The sequence below is a fragment of the Antennarius striatus genome, chromosome 14 (genome assembly GCF_040054535.1).
Source record: "Antennarius striatus isolate MH-2024 chromosome 14, ASM4005453v1, whole genome shotgun sequence".
Lineage (NCBI taxonomy): Eukaryota > Metazoa > Chordata > Actinopteri > Lophiiformes > Antennariidae > Antennarius > Antennarius striatus.
In genome coordinates this window covers 11,635,820-11,656,263 of record NC_090789.1, presented here as the reverse complement: position 1 = coordinate 11,656,263, position 20,444 = coordinate 11,635,820, and the positions used below count along the sequence as shown (strand labels likewise).

The following is a 20,444-nucleotide window of genomic DNA, read 5'->3' as shown; positions in this document are numbered from 1 at the left end:
TTCCTTCTTTTTTTCACACATTTATTATTTAGATTTAATCAAAATATCTGATACGAGTCATATTATTATAATTTAACCACTTTCTTCGCCATTAAAGGGTCACCCAGGACCCCCAGGTCATCCAGGAACTCCTGGCTTGATGGGTGCACCCGTAAGTTTCTATTTTGGGGATTTTTATTGTTTTCATGCTGAAAAAAAACAAAATAACTATTTTGTGTAAGCTTGACTCATTAGTTTGGATTCCATAGCAGTCCTTCTATTTTGTTTGACCTCCACTGACACTGCCTTATTCGTCCTCAGGGTAACGACGGACAGCCTGGCCCCATCGGCCCTCCAGGGCCCCCTGGAGAAAAGGTCAGGCTGCACTCTGTGTACATTCCCCTCAGAAAACGTATTACCCATGTGTCATTATTGTACAAGCCTCCTTCTTCTAGCATGTAGGTCAGCCTGTCCATGCAGTAATAGTGGCCATTAATCATTTCTTTTCTTTTGTTGATGCTGACCTCTTTGTATTTGTTTTCACAAGGGCAAAGAGGGTCTCAAAGGGATTCAGGGACCACCAGGTCTTCCTGGCTTAATCGTAAGTAAATTATTTGATTAATTGACATATAAATATATACTGTATAGCCAAGCTGTAAATGGCTTTTTAGGTCTCCACAGGTACATCCACTAATTGATCAATTTCACTGATTTGCAGGGTCAGCCTGGAAAAATAGGAAAAGATGGCAGACCAGGTGAAACAGGAGAGTCTGTAAGTGGATAGAGGAGTTTACCTTGTCAGTGACACAAAAAGAACATTACAATACATTTAAATATGGGCAGATGGTGACTATCTATTTTCATTTCAGGGCAAGCAAGGAGAACCTGGACCACCAGGAAATTCAGGGCTCAGGGGAGTCCCGGTGGGTAACCACCACCAAACACATCTGATGACTATGCTGGAGATGTAAATCGTTGTGACTGATTCATTGCTATTTTTTAAATCTATGTAGGGCTTCAAGGGCCACAGAGGTGAATCTGGAGCTCCAGGAATGAAGGTAAATATGCTTGTGAAATATCTACTAATTCCTGTGTATTTAAGCATGTCAGTTTGCTTTTGAGATGCAGCAGAATCTTTAAGGAGCCATATGTTATTTTCTGTCTGAAAAACTGTGGATCTACTGCCAAAAGAAATACGGACAAAAAGTTACAAATCCATGACCAACAATTCATAATGCAGATAGAAATGGTACTACTACTTTCCATACTGCTCATTCTTATTTTTCCCCTGGTGTTCAACTTACAAATTGCTCAAAATGTTGAGCAATTTGTAGCTCAACATTTTGATGTTTGAAATGCCTCCTTTATTTTGTCATAGTATATCAATGTCATACGTTTATATTTATCTGCAATGAAATTTCATTGAGTATAACAGCCAGCACACGATAACATCAGCAGGATTGGATGCCTTCTTTGTTCATCTGGAGCTATTCAGACTATATTGTATGAAAGAATTTGATACCTTAAAGAAAAGAAGAAAGTCCTCTAGAATATATCATGTCATCATTAATTAATTAGTTTTGAGAAACAAACTAACAAAGAATTGGTGCAGAACATTACCCTTTATACCCTCCCGTTCTCGGGAACAATTGGAAGTGTTCACTCTACCAGCTCAGGTAATTGTATGAAGCCAGATTTGTCATGTTACTCTGCAAAGTCAGGATATGTCTGACACTTTCTGCACAGACCTTCACACCTGCTGGTGTAATAGCACACAAGCACACAACTTCAGGCAAGCATTTCAACAGAGCACCATGCCAAATATGGTGACTCATTATAGAAGACTGTGACTCAGCTACAGTGAGGCAGAAAGCCTCCAAGCCCTGCAGCCTGTGCTGACACACAGACAGTTGATGACTTATTAGCGGAAGTATGAAGCGTATCCATGGACAAGTACGATTACTCTCTAGCACCTATAAATACTGTAACCCAATGTCAGGCTTCCAGAAATTAAATGCAGTATTATTCAAAGAATTAAAAAGTTAATCTTTGAAATAGGAAGTACACATTTAACTCAATGTGTCAGCATGACGTAGAGATGTCATAGAAATTATTTACATCATCTCGCAGGTATCTGCTCTATAACAGAATGCTAGGACTCAAAAACAGTAGTCAAACATGATTGAATGAGGTCATAACAAGATAAGTTGGCTCTCTTGCTTCTTCCCATCTCCAAAAACTCCTCTGACCCGCAAGGCAGACAAGCGGCTGTAGGCATGGTGATTGCGATCCTTTCATCTTCAAGAAAATGGATGGAAAGAATAATAGCTTTAATACATCTGATGTCTCTATGATAATAAAATGTGTTCGTTCATACACTTTACTGCTAAACATATTTGTTCAACCATCCAAATAATCAGAATTAGGTGTTCCAATCACCACCATGACCACATGTGTATAAAATCAAACACCTGGACATGCAGACTGATTTTACAAACATTTGTTAAAGGAATGTGATAGGATGCCATCTGTGCAACAAATCCAGACATGATATGTCCTCACTTATAAATATTACAGTCAACTGTCAGCTGTATTATAAAAAAGTGGAAGTGTGTGGGAACAACAGAAACTCAGCCATGAAGTGGGAGGCCACGTATACTGATAGAGCGGCGTCAGTGGATGCTGAGGCACACAGTGCAAAGATGTCACCAACTTGGTACTCGGGTTCTTTTCAGGAGTTGCACTTGACCCTTTGGTTCCAGTGAAAGAAACCTTAAATGCTTCAGCATACCAAGACATTTTGGACAATTCCATGCTCCACACATTATGGGAACCAGTGGAAGCCGGCCCCTTCCTCCTCCAACGTGACTGTGCACCAGTGCACAAAGTAAGGGTGAAAAGAGTCTGGTGTGGATGAACTTGAGTCCTGACCTCAACCTCATAGAACACCTTTGGGACAAATTAGAGTGGAGATGGATATCCATGCCTTCCCATTTAACATCAGTATGTCACCTCACACAACTGGAGGACTGGTCAAAGAAACCTCTCCTATAGTTTGTGGACAGCCTTCCCAGAAGACTTGAATCTGTTGTACCTGCAAATGGTCGACTGACATCATATTGAACCCTCTGGATTTGGAATGAGATGTGACTTAAAGTATGTTCATATGCGAGTCAAGGCAGGTGAGCGAATACATATAGTGTACAGCCAATATAATGTATATGTCCAGAAAATGCAGAGCAGTTTTTAACAAAGTATGACACATCAATCACCCCTAAACTGGCAAATTGAACCAAGGACCCCAGGATTTTAATATAAGCTTTCTCTGTCTGACAGAACGTTGGGATTTAGATTGGTGATGGTGTAAAAACATTTGTTGAGTTGATATTATACTGCTGTTTCCATCCAATTTAGTTTATTAGCCTATATAGTTGCTGAAGTACAACCATCAAAGTGAATGCTTTAGAGTTCTTATTTACTTCCAGTTATGGGTCCCTATACTTGTCTTGCATGTTCACATAGAGACCACATTTGCAATTGTTTTTTCCTTATAAGTGTGTATTATGATAGAGTACAGTAGTCTAGGTAATAGAGAGGGTACCTGCAATGGGAACCCAGCTTTATATTAAATGTGCTAAGAATATTAACATGATTTTCAAGGCCCCATGTAAAGCGTATTCATGATTTTAATCACAGTTTTTTCTCTGATAATGTGACTCCTGATATCGAATTAGACATGTTTGTCTTTTTTGTATTTGCTTGTGCTGAACAGGGAGAAGACGGAAAGCCTGGCTCACCAGGCCGTGATGGGAAACCTGGGAAGGAGGTCTGTCATTAAACATTAGATTTTGTCATGCTATTTTACTTAATCATTTTCATTCATGCACTGTCCTTGAAATTTCATTGAGATAAAAAAAGGACTCTTTGCAGTTTCCTCAGTACACACACAAAAAAACTTGCTCTAAACAAATTGAATAAAGTTACATGCCAAATATGAATACATACAGTAAATAAATTCATCACTCCTTTATTCTTGTCTTTACAGCTTTTCATATGCAGTATCTTTGTTTAGTCTAATGCAACCACATCTGTGGCACCTTATGTTCTATGAAAATGATTATTTTCACTGGAATCAGCCTCCAGTGATTGACTGAATTGCAAATAATACCCATGACATTAGAAAGACGTGGATAGAATGAAAACATTAAAGCATGCAACATCATCTTTAATTATGTTTTTATAACACAATAGGTTCATTATCAATGTAGAATTTTACACTGTGACACTTTGAAAACATCTGACAATATATATATTTTTTATTCCATTCATATCCATTAAGTTATATTGAAATTCCTCACATAGATCTTGGTTCCAGTAGGTGACAACATATCACTGAAATCCCATTTATTCAATGCGTCCTGCAGATGTAGTGCTAAAAGAAAAAAATGTTCTGACAAAGTAAGAATAATTCCCAGCCACTCATTTCACTTGAATTTTTGAAGAATCTTCGAATATACATTTTAGTTCTGCTGTATTTATTTCAATACAGTGTCTAAGGATGAAGCCTGAGGTTTGTCCTGACTGTGAAGTTTAATTTATTTATTTTTACATATAAAAGATCTGATTTAAAATGCACATGTTTTGTTCTGGCAGGGCTCAATGGGACCTCCAGGGCGAGAAGGACTTGTTGGACCAAGAGGAGAGCCGGTAAGTCATTTTCAGCTGCAAACATGTGACATATAGTGGCATGAAGTAGAATGATGGATGTTGATAAAGTGTCACTTGAATCATTTCTCTTTATGCTTTTCTCATTCAGTCCATTTTTTCTTTTTGTTTCCCAGGGCAAGCCAGGTGAACCAGGACCGTCAGGAAAAGCAGGCCTTCCTGGACCATCAGTGAGTCAATTCTTCCAACAGTGCATAATATTAAAATTAAATTTGCATTACATTTATTTCACGGACTGATCATATGTAATAGAGATGCGTGAATAGAATTTGTAAAGTGTAAGCGTCCACAGAGTAAAATGTTGGAAACGGGAGACAGGATGATGTGATGTGTTGTGTTGATTATAATGCAAGGTTGGGGTAAATGTCTTCATTCCTTTCTTCTGGGTGAGTCAGGTTTGAAAGGAGTTGATCGGGTTATTGCTAATAGAACCAGAGTGATGTGGTTGTGACTCGTTAGTCTATGAAAAGGCATGTCTGCTATAGAAAAACACATTTAAAAGAGCCTAAATCTTCTAATGGTGTAGATTCAAATTACCATCACACAGCAATGAATTATCAAGAAAAGTTGTCATTGACTGATTTAGAAGGTCTGTTCACAAGTGAACAGCCTTAAGATGGAGATTTGTACCAGACCAAAGGGTAAGTATCAATGAATAACAGAGATGTGATCACCAAGCATCGATCGTGTTTGTCATTCTTTTTTTTTTCCATCCTGGAACTTGTTTTTTATTTTTTAAGTTTCATACAAGGTGACACAGTTGCGCAATGGGTAGCACTGTTGCCGCACAGCAAGGCGGTTCTGGGTTTGTGTCCCGCTCTGTGCAGAGGTTGCATGTTCTCCCCTTGTCTGCGTGTATTCTTTCCGGGTTCTCCCGCTTCCTCCCACCTCTGAAAACATGCACTTCAGGTTAACTGGCCGTTGCAAATTGACCGTAGTGTGTGAGTGTGTGCATGCGTCGTTGTCTGTCTCTGTGTGGCTCCTGGTGTCATGCCCGGAGTTTCGCTGCCTCTCGCCCTAGCCAGTTGGGATATACAGTAGGCTCCAACAGTGGATAAAGCGGGGAAGGAAAATGGATGGATGGAAGTTTCATACAATTTAATAATTTATTATCCTGGTGGGTTATTGATGGGTTGCAGAACACCCTCTTTCTCTCAGTGTTTCCAGTCTGCTATTCAGTAACCATTTAACAGGCCTTAAAATAGTTCAGTTAATAAAACTGTAGATAATGTTTTTGTCTAAACAGTAAAGCTTTGTCTCATATTAATGTTTTGATTGACTTTTTGCTCTGATTTTGTATAACAGCGGCGTTGGGGATTATCACAATATGAGAAAAGGAGCTTTGCTCTAGTAGTGACCAAGGAACGGAATAAAACAAACTAGAATATTCAGAATATTGATCCAAGATAAACCTGAATAAGGGCAATCTGTCTGTCCTTGCTGTAAAGCTCTTGTCTTCACCTCTCTTTCTTTGTCTTTTTTAGAAACTACTAAACAAAAAAAGCTTTTCCCTACGTTACTAGAAGCTGTTATTTTCTGTATCGCCAGGCTTGAATCCAGTCATGGATGAGATACTATTGATATAGTGTACTGTGTCCTGTGGATTATGTTGAGTAATTGGATTGTGTGGAAAAAAAAAAAACCCCTGATAAAAGACACTGCTCTTTGGTTTAAAAAAAAACTACTTTGGAGGACTTCAAACACCACAAAGTAAGTAGCAATCCAGTTCCATTACATTTCATAGAAGGCAGACATTTCTTTGGACCGTTGTCTCCAAAACTCAGCAACTGAAGCCAAAGTAATTTAGAAATAATAAAAGATACTGCAGGTCAGAGGAAAAAAAAAAAGTTCCTTTGAAGTCAGTAACAGTCAAGTACTGAAAGGATCCCAAAGAGGCAGCTGGCCACAATTGCGACCCTCAGACATTTACACATTCTTCTTTTCCTTGCGGCTTTTCCCTTCAGGGGTCGCGACAGTGAATCAGTTGCCTCCATCTAACCCTGTCCTCTGCATCCTCTTCTCTCACACCAACTACCTTCATGTCCTCTTTCACTACATCCATAAACCTCCTCTTTGGTCTTCCTCTAGGCCTCCTGCCTTCAGTTCAAAACTCAGCATCCTTCTACCAATATATTTTTTATTTTATTTAACCTTTATTTAACCAGGCAAGCAATTAAGAACAGGTTCTTATTTACAAATGCTGCCTGAGCTAAGAGCAGTGGCTCTTAGAGGTGTGGGGGTGGGGAGGAAGTCTAAAATAAACACAAAGACATACACTATACAAAAAATATAAGAAAAATTAATACAAGACAAGAGAACGAGGCCGAGAAAGAGAGAGAGAGAAAGAGAGAGAGACACTCAACAAGTGCAGCTGTCAGCTGCAATTTCATGTAGGTTTTGTTTAAAAGCAGTGAGTGATATGGGGACAGTGAGTTTGAGGCAGTTTTGAAAATTGTTCCAATCATTAGCTGCAGCGAATCGAAAGGCACTGCGACCAAAGACAGTACGGGCTTTAGGGATGGAGAGTTTGATGAGCTTGCTGGACCTAAGATTGCGGGCAGGACGGAAGTGGTGTAGAAAGGAGGGGGGTAGGGTGAGAGATATTCACTATCTCTCCTCTGGACATGTCCAAACCATCTCAGTCTGGCCTCTCTGACTTTATCTCCAAAACCTCTAACATGTGCTGTCCCTCTGATGTACTCATTCCTGATCCTATCAATCCTGGTCACTCCCAAAGAGAACCTCAGCATCTTCATCTCTGCTACCTCCAGCTCTGTCTCCTGTCTTTTCCTCAGAGACACTGTCTCTAGATCAAATAACATCGCTGGTCTCACCACATTTTTGTTCACCTTCTTTTCATTTTAGCTGAAACTCTTCTATCACATATCACACCTGACACTTTTCTCCACCTGTTCCATCCTACCTGTACACGCCTCTTCACCTCTTTTCCACACTCTCCATTGCTCTGGACTGTTGACCCTAAGTACTTAAAATCCTCCGCCTTCTTGATCTCTTCTCCCTAACCTCACTCTTCCACTTGGGTCCCTCTCATTCACACACATGTACTGTGTCTTACTGCGGCTAACCTTCATTCCTCTCCTTTACAGGACAAACCTTCACCTCTCGAGCTTCTCCTCCACCTGTTCCCTGCTCTCACTGCAGATCACAATGTCATCTACAAACATCATAGTCCATGGAGATTCTTGTCTAACCTCGTCTGTCAGCCTGTCCATCACCATAGCGAACAAGAAGGGGCTCAGAGCTGATCCCTGATGCAGTCCCACCTCCACCTTGAACTCCTCTGTCACACCTACAGCACACCTCACCATTGTCTTACAGTCCTTATACATGTCCTGCACCGCTCTCACATACTTCTCTGCCACTCCAGACTTTCTCATACAATACCACAGTTCCTCTCTGGGCAACCTGTCATAAGCTTTTTCCAGATTTACAAAAACACAATGCAGCTCCCTCTGGCCTTCTCTGTACTCTATCAACATCCTTAAAGCAAATACTGCATCTGTAGTACTCTTTTTTGACATGAAACCATACTGCTGCTCGCAAATGATCACTTCTGCCCTTAGTCTAGCTTCCACTACTCTTTCCCGTAACTTCATTGTATGGCTCATCAGCTTTATTCCTCTGTAGTTGCCGCAACTCTTCACATCTCCCTTGTTCTTAAAAATGGGCACCAGCACACTTCTCCTCCATTCCTCAGGCATCTTCTCACTATCTAAGATCCTGTTGAACAACCCAGTCAGAAACTCTACTGTCACCTGTCCTAGGCACTTCCAAACCTCCACTGGTATATCATCAGGACCGACTGCCTTTCCACTCATCATCCTCTTCAGTGCCCTCCTCACTTCATCCTGACTGATCTTTGCTACTTCCTGGTCCACAACAGTCACCTCTTCTAGAAGTCCTTGTTCTCTCTCATTTTCCTTGTTCATCAACTCTTCAAAGTACTCTTTTCATCTTCCCATCACACTACTGGCACCTGTCAATAGACTTCCATCCCTACCTTTAATCACCCTAACCTGCTGCACGTCCTTCCCATCTCTGTCTTTCTGTCTTGCCAACCTGTATAGATCAGTCTCTCCCTCCTTACTGTCCAACCTAGCATACAAGTCATCATAAGCCCCTTGTTTTGCCTTTGCTACCTCTACCTTTATGGTATGCTGCATCTCCCAGTACTCCTGTCTACTCTCCTCAGTCCTCTCAGTGTCTCACTTCTTTTTAGCTAACCTCTTTCTCTGTATACACTCCTGTACCTCCTCATTCCACCACGAAGTCTCCTTATCAACTTTGCTTCCAGATGACACACCAAGTACTCTCCTACCTGTCTCCCTGATCACATTAGCTGCAGTTGTCCAGTCATCTGGCAGCACCTCCTGACCACCCAGAGCCTGTCTAACTCCTTCCTAAAAGTCATGCAACAATATTCCCTTTTCAGCTTCCACCATTTTGTCCTCTGCTCTGTCTTTGTCTTCTTCATCTTCCTCACCACCAGAGTCATCCTTCACACCACCATCCTATGCTGTTTGGCTACACTCTTGCCTACCACTACTTTACAGTCACTGAGCTCCTTCAGATTACAGTGTCTACATAAGATGTAGTCTACCTGTGTGCTCCTACCACCACTCTTATAGGTCACCCTATGTTCCTGCCTCTTCTGGAAGAAATTATTCACTATAGCCATTTCCATCCTTTTTGCAAAGTCAACTACCATCTGTCCTTCTGCATTCCTCTCCTGGATACCAAACCTGCCCATCACCTCCTCATCACCTCTTTTTCCTGCACCAACATGTCTATTGAAGTCTGCACCAATGATAACTCTCTAACTTCTAGGTGTGCTCTGTATCAGTTCATCAAAGTCCACCCAGAATTCCTCCTTCTCCTCCAGCTCACATCCTACCTATGGAGCATACCCACTAACAACATTGAACATCACACCTTCGATTTCTAGCTTCAGACTCATCACTCTATCTGACACTCTTTTTACCTCCAGGACATTCCTAACAAACAACTCCTTGTTCAAGATAACTCCTACTCCATTTTTCTTCCTATCTACACCATGATGGAACAACTTGAATCCTGCTCCTAAACTTGCTACCTTTCCACCTGGTCTCCTGGACACACAGCATGTCTACCTTCCTCCTCTGCATCATGTCAACCAACTCTCCTGTCATAGTTCCAATATTCAACATCCCTACTCTCAGTCATTACTCTTGGCGTTCCTTTCCTCTCTCTTCTTACGGGCCCACTTTCCTCCTCTCCTTCTTAGACCAACAGTAGTCCAATTTCCACCGGCGCCCTGTAGGTCAACAGCGCCGATGGCGGTCGTGGTTAACCCGGGCCTCGGCTGATTCGGTATGGAAGTCATAGGTTTGATTTGCATGTTTGATTTGGCAAAAGTTTTACGCGGGATGCCATTCCTGGCGCTACCCTCTCTATTTATCCGGGCTTGGGACCGGCACAATAAGACACTGGCTTGTGTCCTCTTGCGGCTACATTTCAGACAATTAGACATTGTGCAGAATAAATGATCCATAATGGAATCTCCAATGTTTCAGGACTGGCAATATTACATCCATGATGTTGATGCCTATAACTGCCAAACACCCCAGTCAATACCCAGAGTATTTGAATGTAGCTCCAAGTAGTTTGTGTATTACTTTCTTCCACCAAGGGCATGGCCATATTCATGACTTTTTAGCCACTTATGCTTTATGAGCTGTGAACATTACCTTCCAGGTAACAAGTCATTTTAGAATGTCTCCTTAAAGCTTACGGAGTCCCTGTACTATTAGAATTACGGAGCACACAGAGGAGGTTAATTGATGTCTGTAAGGGTTCAGCCATCACAGAAGTTATAGGGTGGAACCAGGGCTCGAGCTTACAGATGAAACAACCCCCCCCCCCCAGAAATGACACCACATTGCAAGAGTGTATAATATATACAAGGTGAAAATGTTCCAAACCGTAGCTGAAACTGACATTAGGTGTTGTTGTCCTTTTGCATATGAATAATTACTACAGTTGTGTTATCTGAAAACACAGATAACTGCTAGCTTAAAAAAAAAAAAAAAAATTAACCAATTTTATAGCACACAAGGCAGCTTTTGATTAGGAGTAAGGACATCTAAAGGCTTTTTCATAATGTGGAGGCTCTGGGGGGGGAGTCAGGAGATGAAGACAATCAGCGGTCATGCAGATAGAGACTAACATAGCAGTAGTTCAACATAGTGAGAAGTTTACTTGACCTGTTGGTGTCAATTCTACTAAAATGTGGAGCATTCTGAGATAAATAAAAAGAACTGTATACTGGTCTGTGAGATGAAGGCAAGCTTCACATGAAGAGGAGTAACTAACTCAAGGGCAGGGGATATGTTGCCAGCTATCAGATGGAAGTTGATGATTTCAGTCAGCAGAAGGGGCAGATCATCAGAAACGGCCTAGAGAGGGTGGGTGAGGGGCAGGAACCAGAGTCAGAAAGAAAAAGAGAAGGAGAAGTCAGTAATTTCAGGTAGGAAGGATATGAAGATTTCTTCAGCTATAGCTGAAGATGGCTCAAGTTAGCTTTTGAAAGGAATGGAGAGAAGATGAGGAGCTACATGAGACAACAATGTAAAGATAATTTCTTAAATACTTAAACTGACAAAAGGAGAATTAAATCTATTTTCTGCAAGAATTAACTGATTTCTTCACTTTGCTGTGAACACCTCATCATCAGGCTCACTCACCGAATAGGAGTTTTAATTTCTTCAACCAGGCATGTCCCACTGCAAGATTGGTTAACAAGACTTTTATTTCCCATGCTGCTGTATGCTTATAAGAGCTGCTAAATGTTAGTCACATGTCATCCTCAGGAGTAAGGAGGCAATTCAAAAACAGGTTCAATATGCCACCAGTGTGTCACTTAATGGACAGCTGTGTCTCTGCTGTGATGCAGGGTCTACGCGGAGACAAGGGAGAGCCCGGCAACCCAGGATTACCAGGCTTTAGTGGGCCTAAAGGCCCTTCGGTGAGTATCAGATTTGATTTACATTACTTGCAACTCACAAAAATGGCCATCTGTGGATAATGTTAATCTCAATTTCCAGGGTCCGCCTGGTCCGATTGGCCCAGAGGGAAAGCAGGTGAGGACAACAGCTCCAAGTATAGTATGATGTAAAATATGAAGATTTTTTGCTCATATCCATGGCTGTGTGCTTTATAGGGGATGCCAGGCAGAATTGGTGATCGTGGCCTGAAAGGAGATAAGGTGTGTGTCAATCAGATGTTTACAGATGATGGATTAATAACAGACAAGCCTATGACTTGATTCACACATGTGAGTGACTAAAGTCAGTCAAGACCAACAGAAGTACTCAATCACCAAAACCTTAACTTTTAAGTTTGGCCTAAAAAGATCTGTGATTTTTCAACAGACTTAGAAAAACAACCACGGGAAACAAGTTATAATACTCTTTTCCTATTTTACTCAATGCCCAGAAATCCAAATATTTAGGGTGACCCAACATTTACTTTTGTCTAATCTAGGGAGAAGCAGGTGGGAAGGGAGATAAGGGACATTCAGGAGATCCAGGTATGCCTGGAAACCCTGGACCCCCAGGCAGAAAAGGTCATACAGGAATGATGGGCATGTCAGGACCGCCGGGAGAAATGGGGCCTCCTGGGTCACAAGGACCTTCAGGAAACCCTGGCATCCCAGGCCAAAGGGTAAGTCATATTCCTGATAGCTTTAATTTGAATTTTAAAAACTACATATGTCACCATAATATGCAAATTACATTGTCTAACTATTAAAAACTGAGCCAATCACCTGTGTTGTCTCAGGGAGAGTCAGTATCACTGGAGCAGATGAGACGGCTCATCCAGGAGGAGTTGGCAAAGCAGTTAGATAGTGAGAACATTTCTTTTGGTTTTCAGCTGGCTTGAAGTGAGGCATCTGCTTCATTCTTGTTTTTACAAGTTACATGAGAATAAAGTAACTTTTGTCTTCTGTCCAGCCAAACTGGCTTACATTATGGCTCAGATACAGCCAGCCCATGTGAAGAGTACCGCAGGCCGTCCAGGACCTCCGGGTCCACCTGGGAAGGATGGCAGTACCGGAAGACCTGGTCCACCTGGAGAACCTGGTATGCCTGGACAGAATGGAGGAGAAGGACCTAGAGGATCCACAGGCCCTAAAGGTAGTCATCACACTTGACATGATCATCGTCCTTCTTTTGCTGATGTCAACAGTGATCAATCAGTTAAATGCACCACACAACCCTGTTGTAATCACTTTCCTACCTCTCTAACCCTCACCTGATCTACTTTTCTCTCCTGAAATTGAGCATAAACCATATCCTGCCACCACGGGATTATTAATAGTTTATTCACCACACTATGTAAACTATTAAGTACTGAACTGCATGTACTGCAAGCTCTCTTATGCTTCTCTTATACTGACATTTCCTGTATAGTCTAACTACAACTAGACCCACTATTTTTATCATTACACCATTTTAACTGTTGATTTGTACATTTCTCAGATGGTAATGTGCACATACCCTTGAGATCTCTCTGTGTTTCTTTCCCTTTCAGGTGAGAAAGGAGCAAAAGGAGAAAAGGGAGATTCTGGCATTGGCGAAAGAGGAGAGACTGGACCCCCTGGCCCAATAGGTAACAACCAGGTCTTTCACACTGTTTTCAGTACATAATACACTAGTTTCACTCAGCTTGGAGGACCAAATCTTTCCCCTTGCCTCTGCAGGCCCAGCTGGTTTACCAGGTTATGGTAAAGATGGAAGTCCAGGACAAGCTGGAGCCCAGGGAGAGCCAGGAAACCCTGGCCCCCATGGGCAGCCTGGACCTTCAGGTCCTCCTGGCCAATGTGACCCCAGCCAGTGTGCCTACTATGCAAGCCTGGCACACAGGCCCCACACCAAAAATGTCAAGGGGACTTAAGACAGACAATACATAAAGAGCTTGAAGTACAGCTGTATTTATGAACTTGATTGTGTCTGAATCAAGTCTGAATCAAGAACTTTTCTATATCAAGATAACCTCACTATGGAGAGCTGAAGCAACACATGCTGCCAGTCAGATTCTATCTGCTTTTGGTATGAAACCTGGGGTGGATGAGGATTTAGTGAGGAGGGACAATATAAGATTCAAAATGGGTAAAGAGGGCAACTACTGGTTTTTTCTTCAATCTCATTCTTTCTGTAACATAAATAGGGGGACAACCAGGATAATGCATTTCCCTACTTTTAAACTATGTTCACATTACTAAGCAGACATGAGTCAATTAATTTTTTTTTTTCTTCAATGTAACCCTAACCCTAACCTTAACCCCAAATATTTTTGTTTTCCAGGGCTGTGTGAACACAAATACCTGATCTTTTCAATTTTGAATCACTTTAATGTGTGGTTTTAGATCAGATACATACTGTATCCTCTTAGTGGATTGACATAAACGAAAATAGTATGATTGGAAGTGTTTGTGCATATATGCATGCATTGACCTGGCCATCATTAGCATGGCAAAATGAGATGAATAGAGAAAAGGAATGCAAATGTCAATTTTCATTTTGAATGTAAAACATAAATTGTTTGCATTGAATTCTAATTGAACAGGCTTGTAATGTGAACATCGCCTTGAATTTCCTCTTCATGGGTGAGGATTTAGATGTCTGATATTGTCTTTTTTCCTTCAATAATAATCTCAAAGATTCAGTAGGATATTTTCTTGCAGGAATATGTCTTTTTTTTACTCTGCTGCACACCATTTGGCCTCACTATCCACTTTCACTGTCCACACTACATCAAGCAAAAGATGTATTTCACTACTTACTCTCACTTGTGGAGAGTTCTACGACTTTGTTGGTTATCAGTTAGGCAATTTCCTGTTTTATTGTCATTGATGGGGGGGGGGGGGGGGGGGCATGATAGAACATAAAAAGCATAATCTCAAGTCCCAAAAGTGATTCTATGTAGGAGTGTTAATGAGTTAGGGTGGCAGGTGATGAATGACCACATTTGTACATTTCCTTCCTTCATACAGCGGTATTGTTCTTCTGAAGCTTTGTTTGGGATTCTATTGGCACCCCAAAGCAGGTTAAGAAATAACATTACAGTACTTAAAAAAACCAAACTATTTTTTCTCCATATTTAAAAGCGAACATGTATTATTTATTTAGACAGTAATAAAATAACATTTTGCTCTAAGAATAAACTGGAACCAACAGCAATTACTTCTAAATTTGAGGCTTGTTATTGTTCCAAGCTGGGGGGAATTGGAAAAGATTTCAATCTAGAATTCAGTTTATTTACTTAAAAAATGCTACAGAGCACCCAAACAATCATTCATTTGATTTGGATTGACAGATGGTGTACTGAAAAGGAATAATCTAAATCTGTTTAATATGTTTCCAAAAAAGTAATGGCATGAGACACCTTGCATTATTCATGCTGTGTAATGGTTTGTTCCAAGCTCACTTACAGGATGCTAATTAAACCACAGTCTGAAAAGAGATGGCAAGAAAAAATGTCAATGTAAAGTTTGTGCTTTTTTGCCAGATACTGGTTCTGGTCTTTCTTCTTTGATTTATGCATAATTTCAAACAGTAAACAGCTTTGAGGAGGTGTTATAATTGCAGCCTTTCTTCACCTTTCTCAAAAAACTACTTACTTCACAATACTTCCTTTTAATGTGTCACTTCCCTTCTTTTTGTTGAGGCTTATCAAGTGCTGGCGCTGTGGCAGTGCCTGGGAATCTCAGTCCTGCTCTTTCAAAAAAAAGAAAAAAAGAAAAGAAACAACGCTTTCTTTACGTGTTCTCTGGTACCCACAGTTGGAGAGTTACTTCCCTGCATCTTGATGACCACAGCATTGTGGTAACCATTTAACTTTTTGTCATGTCCCTCATGGGCCAATTACACTTTTCTATGAACACAACCATAGATAATTTAAAACACATTTAACAGCCTGAACCAGTGAATTCTTTTCAAAAATATGAGGAATATTTTTGAAAATTATTCAAACACACTAAGGAACACAAGGGCTATACTTGCATTTTAGTATCACTAGATGGATTTCTCTCGTCAGGTCATTTGGAATTGCCAACAGGTATGTGCACCAGATACCTCTACCATCTCATCATTTGGGTTCTGACAGATCTTGATTTTGAAACTAGCTATGTTACCTGTAAGTTTTAATCTGATGAGTATTTCTCAACTACTGTCAGTGCAGGAACCAATGCATTTGCCAAGATAAGGCAAATTATAATGCAACTTTTGAAAGAGTAACATTTTTTATTTAACAAATACTGTGACAGAATTTGTTATTTAACAAAACAGAAAAGGTAAAATTATAAGAAAAAGAAGCAGTTATCAAAAGAATGGCCAGTAACTTGGGAAAATGTTTAAATGTTACCTTTGGGTTTTTTTTATTGCAACTTTCACTCTTGGTCACAACTAGCTTATGTTCAGCAAAGTTCCATACTTTAAAGTTATACTGCTAAATTATTCATCATTTGAACCAATATTAATGAGTTTTAATACAGTAGCAAACGGCTATTTAACAGGTTATTTCTGATAATTTGGTGCTGAAATATTTTTTATTTAGTAGCATATTGGAAGTATTGGAAAGACATGTACTGTATTGTATAATAAAGACTGGAACTGATTAATTTAATAATACAGGATTTGCTTTGTTTATTGACAAGGTAGTGTTTGTCTTTTATGGTATCAAAGATCTTGATCAGTTTGATCAGAACCTGCTGCTCATGTTGTTAAATGCTATAGCTATATATTGAATATCACCAGCATTTCATATTCCCAAATAAAAATTGTAAAACATATACATCCTTTATGCATAGAACTTAAAAAGCCAAAGCCTGTCCAAACCATTTAAGAGCTATTAAATAACAGGGATTGTCCTTTGGATGTCGGCTGTTCTAACTCTGTCCAGCAGCTTGATAAAGGTCATGTTTGATCTGTCAATGTATACAGACAGAGCAAGCAATTCTGTTGACTTTCCTCTGTAACCAGGCAGCAGTGAAATGTCCTGCTGAATTCAGTTTACATCCGTAATAACTTAGAGGTTCCTGTTTTCAAGACAAAGCCATTTTACTGTGGAGCGGATCCTGAAGTTCATTAATCAACCAGCCGCAGCGAGTGCAAATTATTCAGTCACTTCTGTTTTTGCAATAAAATAACACATTGTCACTTGCATGTTTTTGAAAATGGAAAATTACCACAGTATCTCCAAAGAAGATTTTGCGCTTCATGGAAACAGTAGATCTAGACTTATAAAAAAAGCTTGATGTCTTTTTACCTGTCAACCTTCAGAACTGAACATGCTTCTTGAATTAATATTTTCAAGTTTTTCTTACATGTCAAGTTGATATTAACAGGTAGCTTTCCAAATATTTTCCAAACATATTACTTTATTACAATGTTTGAAGAGGAAGATCAATTTGACAATACCAGTTAAACAAAGGGAAAAAGCACATTGTTGGATCGGTCAGATCTGCACGGACAATTACAGATATTCAATTTTTGTTGTTTGTTTTGGAAGACTGTTGCTCTCCCTCACCATATTCTACTGTAATGGACTTATTACTGCTATTGAGAATCAGTGGGTCAATTCGTAACCTTGATTTACAAGCTATAAATGTAGCTAAATGATTAAAACGGATATTTTCAATGAGCTTTTTCTGTTAAAGTGTATTCATGAGAGGAAATCAGAGAAACATGCCTTCTCATACTTTACAACCTAGTTGTATTTGTTTTCAGACAGGTACGGGGTTAGGGCTAGGGTTGGGGTTAGGGTTAGGGTAATTATAGATTTACACGGGACAACTCATGGGCCTGCATGCCTGTCGTCAGCTGGAAGAAAATTGCTCTGGCAAGAGCATCAACTGTCTTTATTTATTAGATAAGCTCTCTCAAATCACATACAAGTTTTAAGATCTATACAGTATTCTACAATTGTGCCACGTCTCTGTTTCTGTCTGTGTTACTCAGATGTAGATGGAGACATTTCAGGATTTCCAAAGGTCAAAGGTCACCACGCCTGGACTTCTGAGCCCGTAAACATGGTCAACAGTGGATAAGCTCTGTGCTGTTTCGTTGGGCCTTTTTGTCTCATGGGTGTCTGTAACTGGCAGATTTTTTTCCATTGACCAGATAGAGAGGTGGAAGTCTGCTTATACATGTTGACGGATCACAAAGACCAGGAGGCCCTGAAGGTCCCCTGGGACCGGATGCTCCAGGGACACCAGGACTTCCTGTTTCACCACGCTCTCCATCTCTGCCATTCTTTCCAACACCTGGAACACCTGGTGCACCTGAGAAGAGAAGAAAGATGCAAAACTGAAACTGATATGGAATAGCTTTTATCACCAAAAATTATAAAAACACCTGCAACATTTTTTTTTGTTTGTCCATTAGCAGGACTGCACAAAATTACCTGTAAACCTTCTCTGTGGAGTAGAACCCATTCATTATTGGAGTGGATTGAGAAAAAAGGGACAACCCCAGAGTAGTTTACCAGTTAGGTACCTGTTGAAGCTATGACTTTGGGGACATTTTTATCAGTTACACATAAACCAGATTTTTGACCAGATTTGGACCAGATTTGAATAAAGAGTGGGTCATATACAATTCCATGTTTTAAGAAGAAGAATTTCTAGGGTGAGAAGTTTGTGAAATGATAACTGGACTTGAAGTACTTAATGTTTTCCTAAATACTTCAACAGTACATCCAGACTAGAATGACTACTCAAAGAGCTTTACAACACAATCCAACATTCACCCATTCAAAGTGCCTCACTTTGAATTTGTACCAGGAGAGTGGAAACATTCACTCACTAGGACTGTTAATCATGTGCTAATCACTCACACTCCAAATGTGGACTGAAAACAATTTGGGCTTCAGGATAACTGAATACTGACCTTTCAGAATGTGGACAACCGCGATACTACTGAACCACAGGAAGCAGCATTATTATGGAGAAACTATTGATGATTTACATTGTCCCATCGACAAAAAAAATGGATGGACACTTGCATTATAAGCACTATTTAAGTAAATGGTTTGTAGCCTAACTATTAAGTCAAGTAACAACAATAACAACAATTATAATAATTTATTACTTGGTTGGATTTTAGTCCATAGCCCAGTCTAAAATGTTTTAATATTACATGGTAAATGGATTATACTCTTACAGAGCCTTTCCCGACTCACAGACCTCTTAGTGTTTTAAAACCCAAACCAACATTTGCCCCCAACAGCATTCCTGTGGAGTGCACTAATAAGTAACGGAGCTATGGAGGTGTGCCTGTTTTTTTGTTGCCTTGTTTCATGCAAGCACATTAGGACATACATGGGTAAGCTTGTGTGCACAGGAAGTATAACCCTGTTAATGTCTCTCTCTAATAAATAAATTAAAAGCTGCAATGTACCAAGAGACACAACAGCTTGACAGGAAAGAAGACAACTGATTGAGAAATGAATGTGTTTCGGTGAATAATAATATAAATAGAAACTTTGCGCAGCCCAAAACTCAGTGGGGTACCTTCAACACCAACTCTCCTCACAAACCCAGCTCTGAAAGTGCAGCCACCTGCTGTGAGGGGGTAAAGCACACCGAGATACTAAAGCTTGGATATTGTTCCTATAAATATGTCCCCCTTAAAAACAATGAGTAATCAATAGAATATGGCTGCACAATATGTACCATTGTTATTTAGATCAGTGCTTCTTCTTCTCAGTAGCAGTACACTCTAATGATGACAAAAGTGTAGCTTACCTGGTGCACCTGGTGTGCCTGTGCTCCCTTTGATTCCAACACCATCCTCTCCCTTGTCACCTTTATGTCCTTTTTCCCCAGGATCTCCTGCGAAACATCGAGCACATGAAAGACACAGGCATTCGTTCTGAATTGAAATGAAGAGGTTTACTGCTTTCACACTGATTGCGGCTGTATTCAGGAAACTTAATGACTCCAGTCCAATTCAACCATGTTTAGTGAATCAGTGATAATAAAATGTATATATGGGTGATTTTTTTCTGTCTCCAGAGTGCTCTGCAGAACTTCTTTCAGCATGCTGTGTCAGAGCAGCTTACTTTCAAGACCCTCAGCCTTGTTATCAGTAAGGCTTAATTTCATTTCATGCTGCTATATCTGCTGTTTTACTTCTGGACATTCTCTAAGTATTAAAAAAAGAGCAGCACAGATTATCTGTCACTGCACAGGTAACATATACAACGACCTCCATACCATTTAAAGATACTCGAAGATGGCAAATATCAGAAAGTTTAATAACCTTTTTTCCCTGGGGCACCTGGGAGTCCATAAAAGCCTGGATGGCCTTTTACACCCATTGGTCCTGGGGCTCCTACTGCTCCTGCTACCCCATCCTGTCCAGGGGGACCAGGAGGTCCTGCAGGTCCAGGAGTACCAGGGGCACCAAGGGCTGCTGGTCTCTTCAGAAATTCTTTCATAAACTCTGCTAGTTGTTCTACATGGACAAAAAACCAGTTAAATACTATATATAAGTACAATAATTGTATTATAAATTCAGTGGTCCCTCGTTAATCGCAGGAGTAAGATTCTAAAAATAACCTGCAATAGGCAAAATCTTGCCTAGAAGTCAGCTTTATTCTTTCTATGATTATTAGAGATACTGTATTTTTAAGGCTACAAACCCCTCATTACACACTTTATACACTTTAATCAGGCT

At 40.2% G+C, this 20,444-nt stretch overlaps 2 protein-coding genes across 5 annotated transcripts in view; one reads left to right on the top strand and one right to left on the bottom strand.

The window, feature by feature from the left end:
* The window catches only part of col22a1 (collagen, type XXII, alpha 1), a 52,887-nt gene extending 37,931 nt beyond the window's left edge, over positions 1–14,956 (top strand). For all 3 annotated transcript variants that reach the window (XM_068332329.1, XM_068332328.1, XM_068332327.1), the window contains 17 exons: positions 98–151; positions 301–354; positions 527–580; positions 698–751; positions 849–902; positions 993–1,037; positions 3,752–3,805; positions 4,633–4,686; positions 4,821–4,874; positions 11,657–11,728; positions 11,808–11,843; positions 11,924–11,968; positions 12,247–12,426; positions 12,544–12,610; positions 12,717–12,899; positions 13,297–13,374; positions 13,466–14,956. In XM_068332329.1, the coding sequence (XP_068188430.1) occupies positions 98–151; positions 301–354; positions 527–580; positions 698–751; positions 849–902; positions 993–1,037; positions 3,752–3,805; positions 4,633–4,686; positions 4,821–4,874; positions 11,657–11,728; positions 11,808–11,843; positions 11,924–11,968; positions 12,247–12,426; positions 12,544–12,610; positions 12,717–12,899; positions 13,297–13,374; positions 13,466–13,659 (1,332 nt within the window). In that variant the 3' untranslated portion in view covers positions 13,660–14,956. The remainder of the gene's footprint in view (positions 1–97; positions 152–300; positions 355–526; positions 581–697; positions 752–848; positions 903–992; positions 1,038–3,751; positions 3,806–4,632; positions 4,687–4,820; positions 4,875–11,656; positions 11,729–11,807; positions 11,844–11,923; positions 11,969–12,246; positions 12,427–12,543; positions 12,611–12,716; positions 12,900–13,296; positions 13,375–13,465) is intronic.
* Positions 14,957–15,105: 149 nt separating this feature from the next.
* The window catches only part of LOC137606967 (collagen alpha-1(IX) chain-like), a 29,284-nt gene continuing 23,945 nt past the window's right edge, over positions 15,106–20,444 (bottom strand). For both annotated transcript variants that reach the window (XM_068332330.1, XM_068332331.1), the window contains 3 exons: positions 20,028–20,222; positions 19,511–19,597; positions 15,106–18,046 (listed from right to left, as the gene is read on the bottom strand). In XM_068332330.1, the coding sequence (XP_068188431.1) occupies positions 17,844–18,046; positions 19,511–19,597; positions 20,028–20,222 (485 nt within the window). In that variant the 3' untranslated portion in view covers positions 15,106–17,843. The remainder of the gene's footprint in view (positions 18,047–19,510; positions 19,598–20,027; positions 20,223–20,444) is intronic.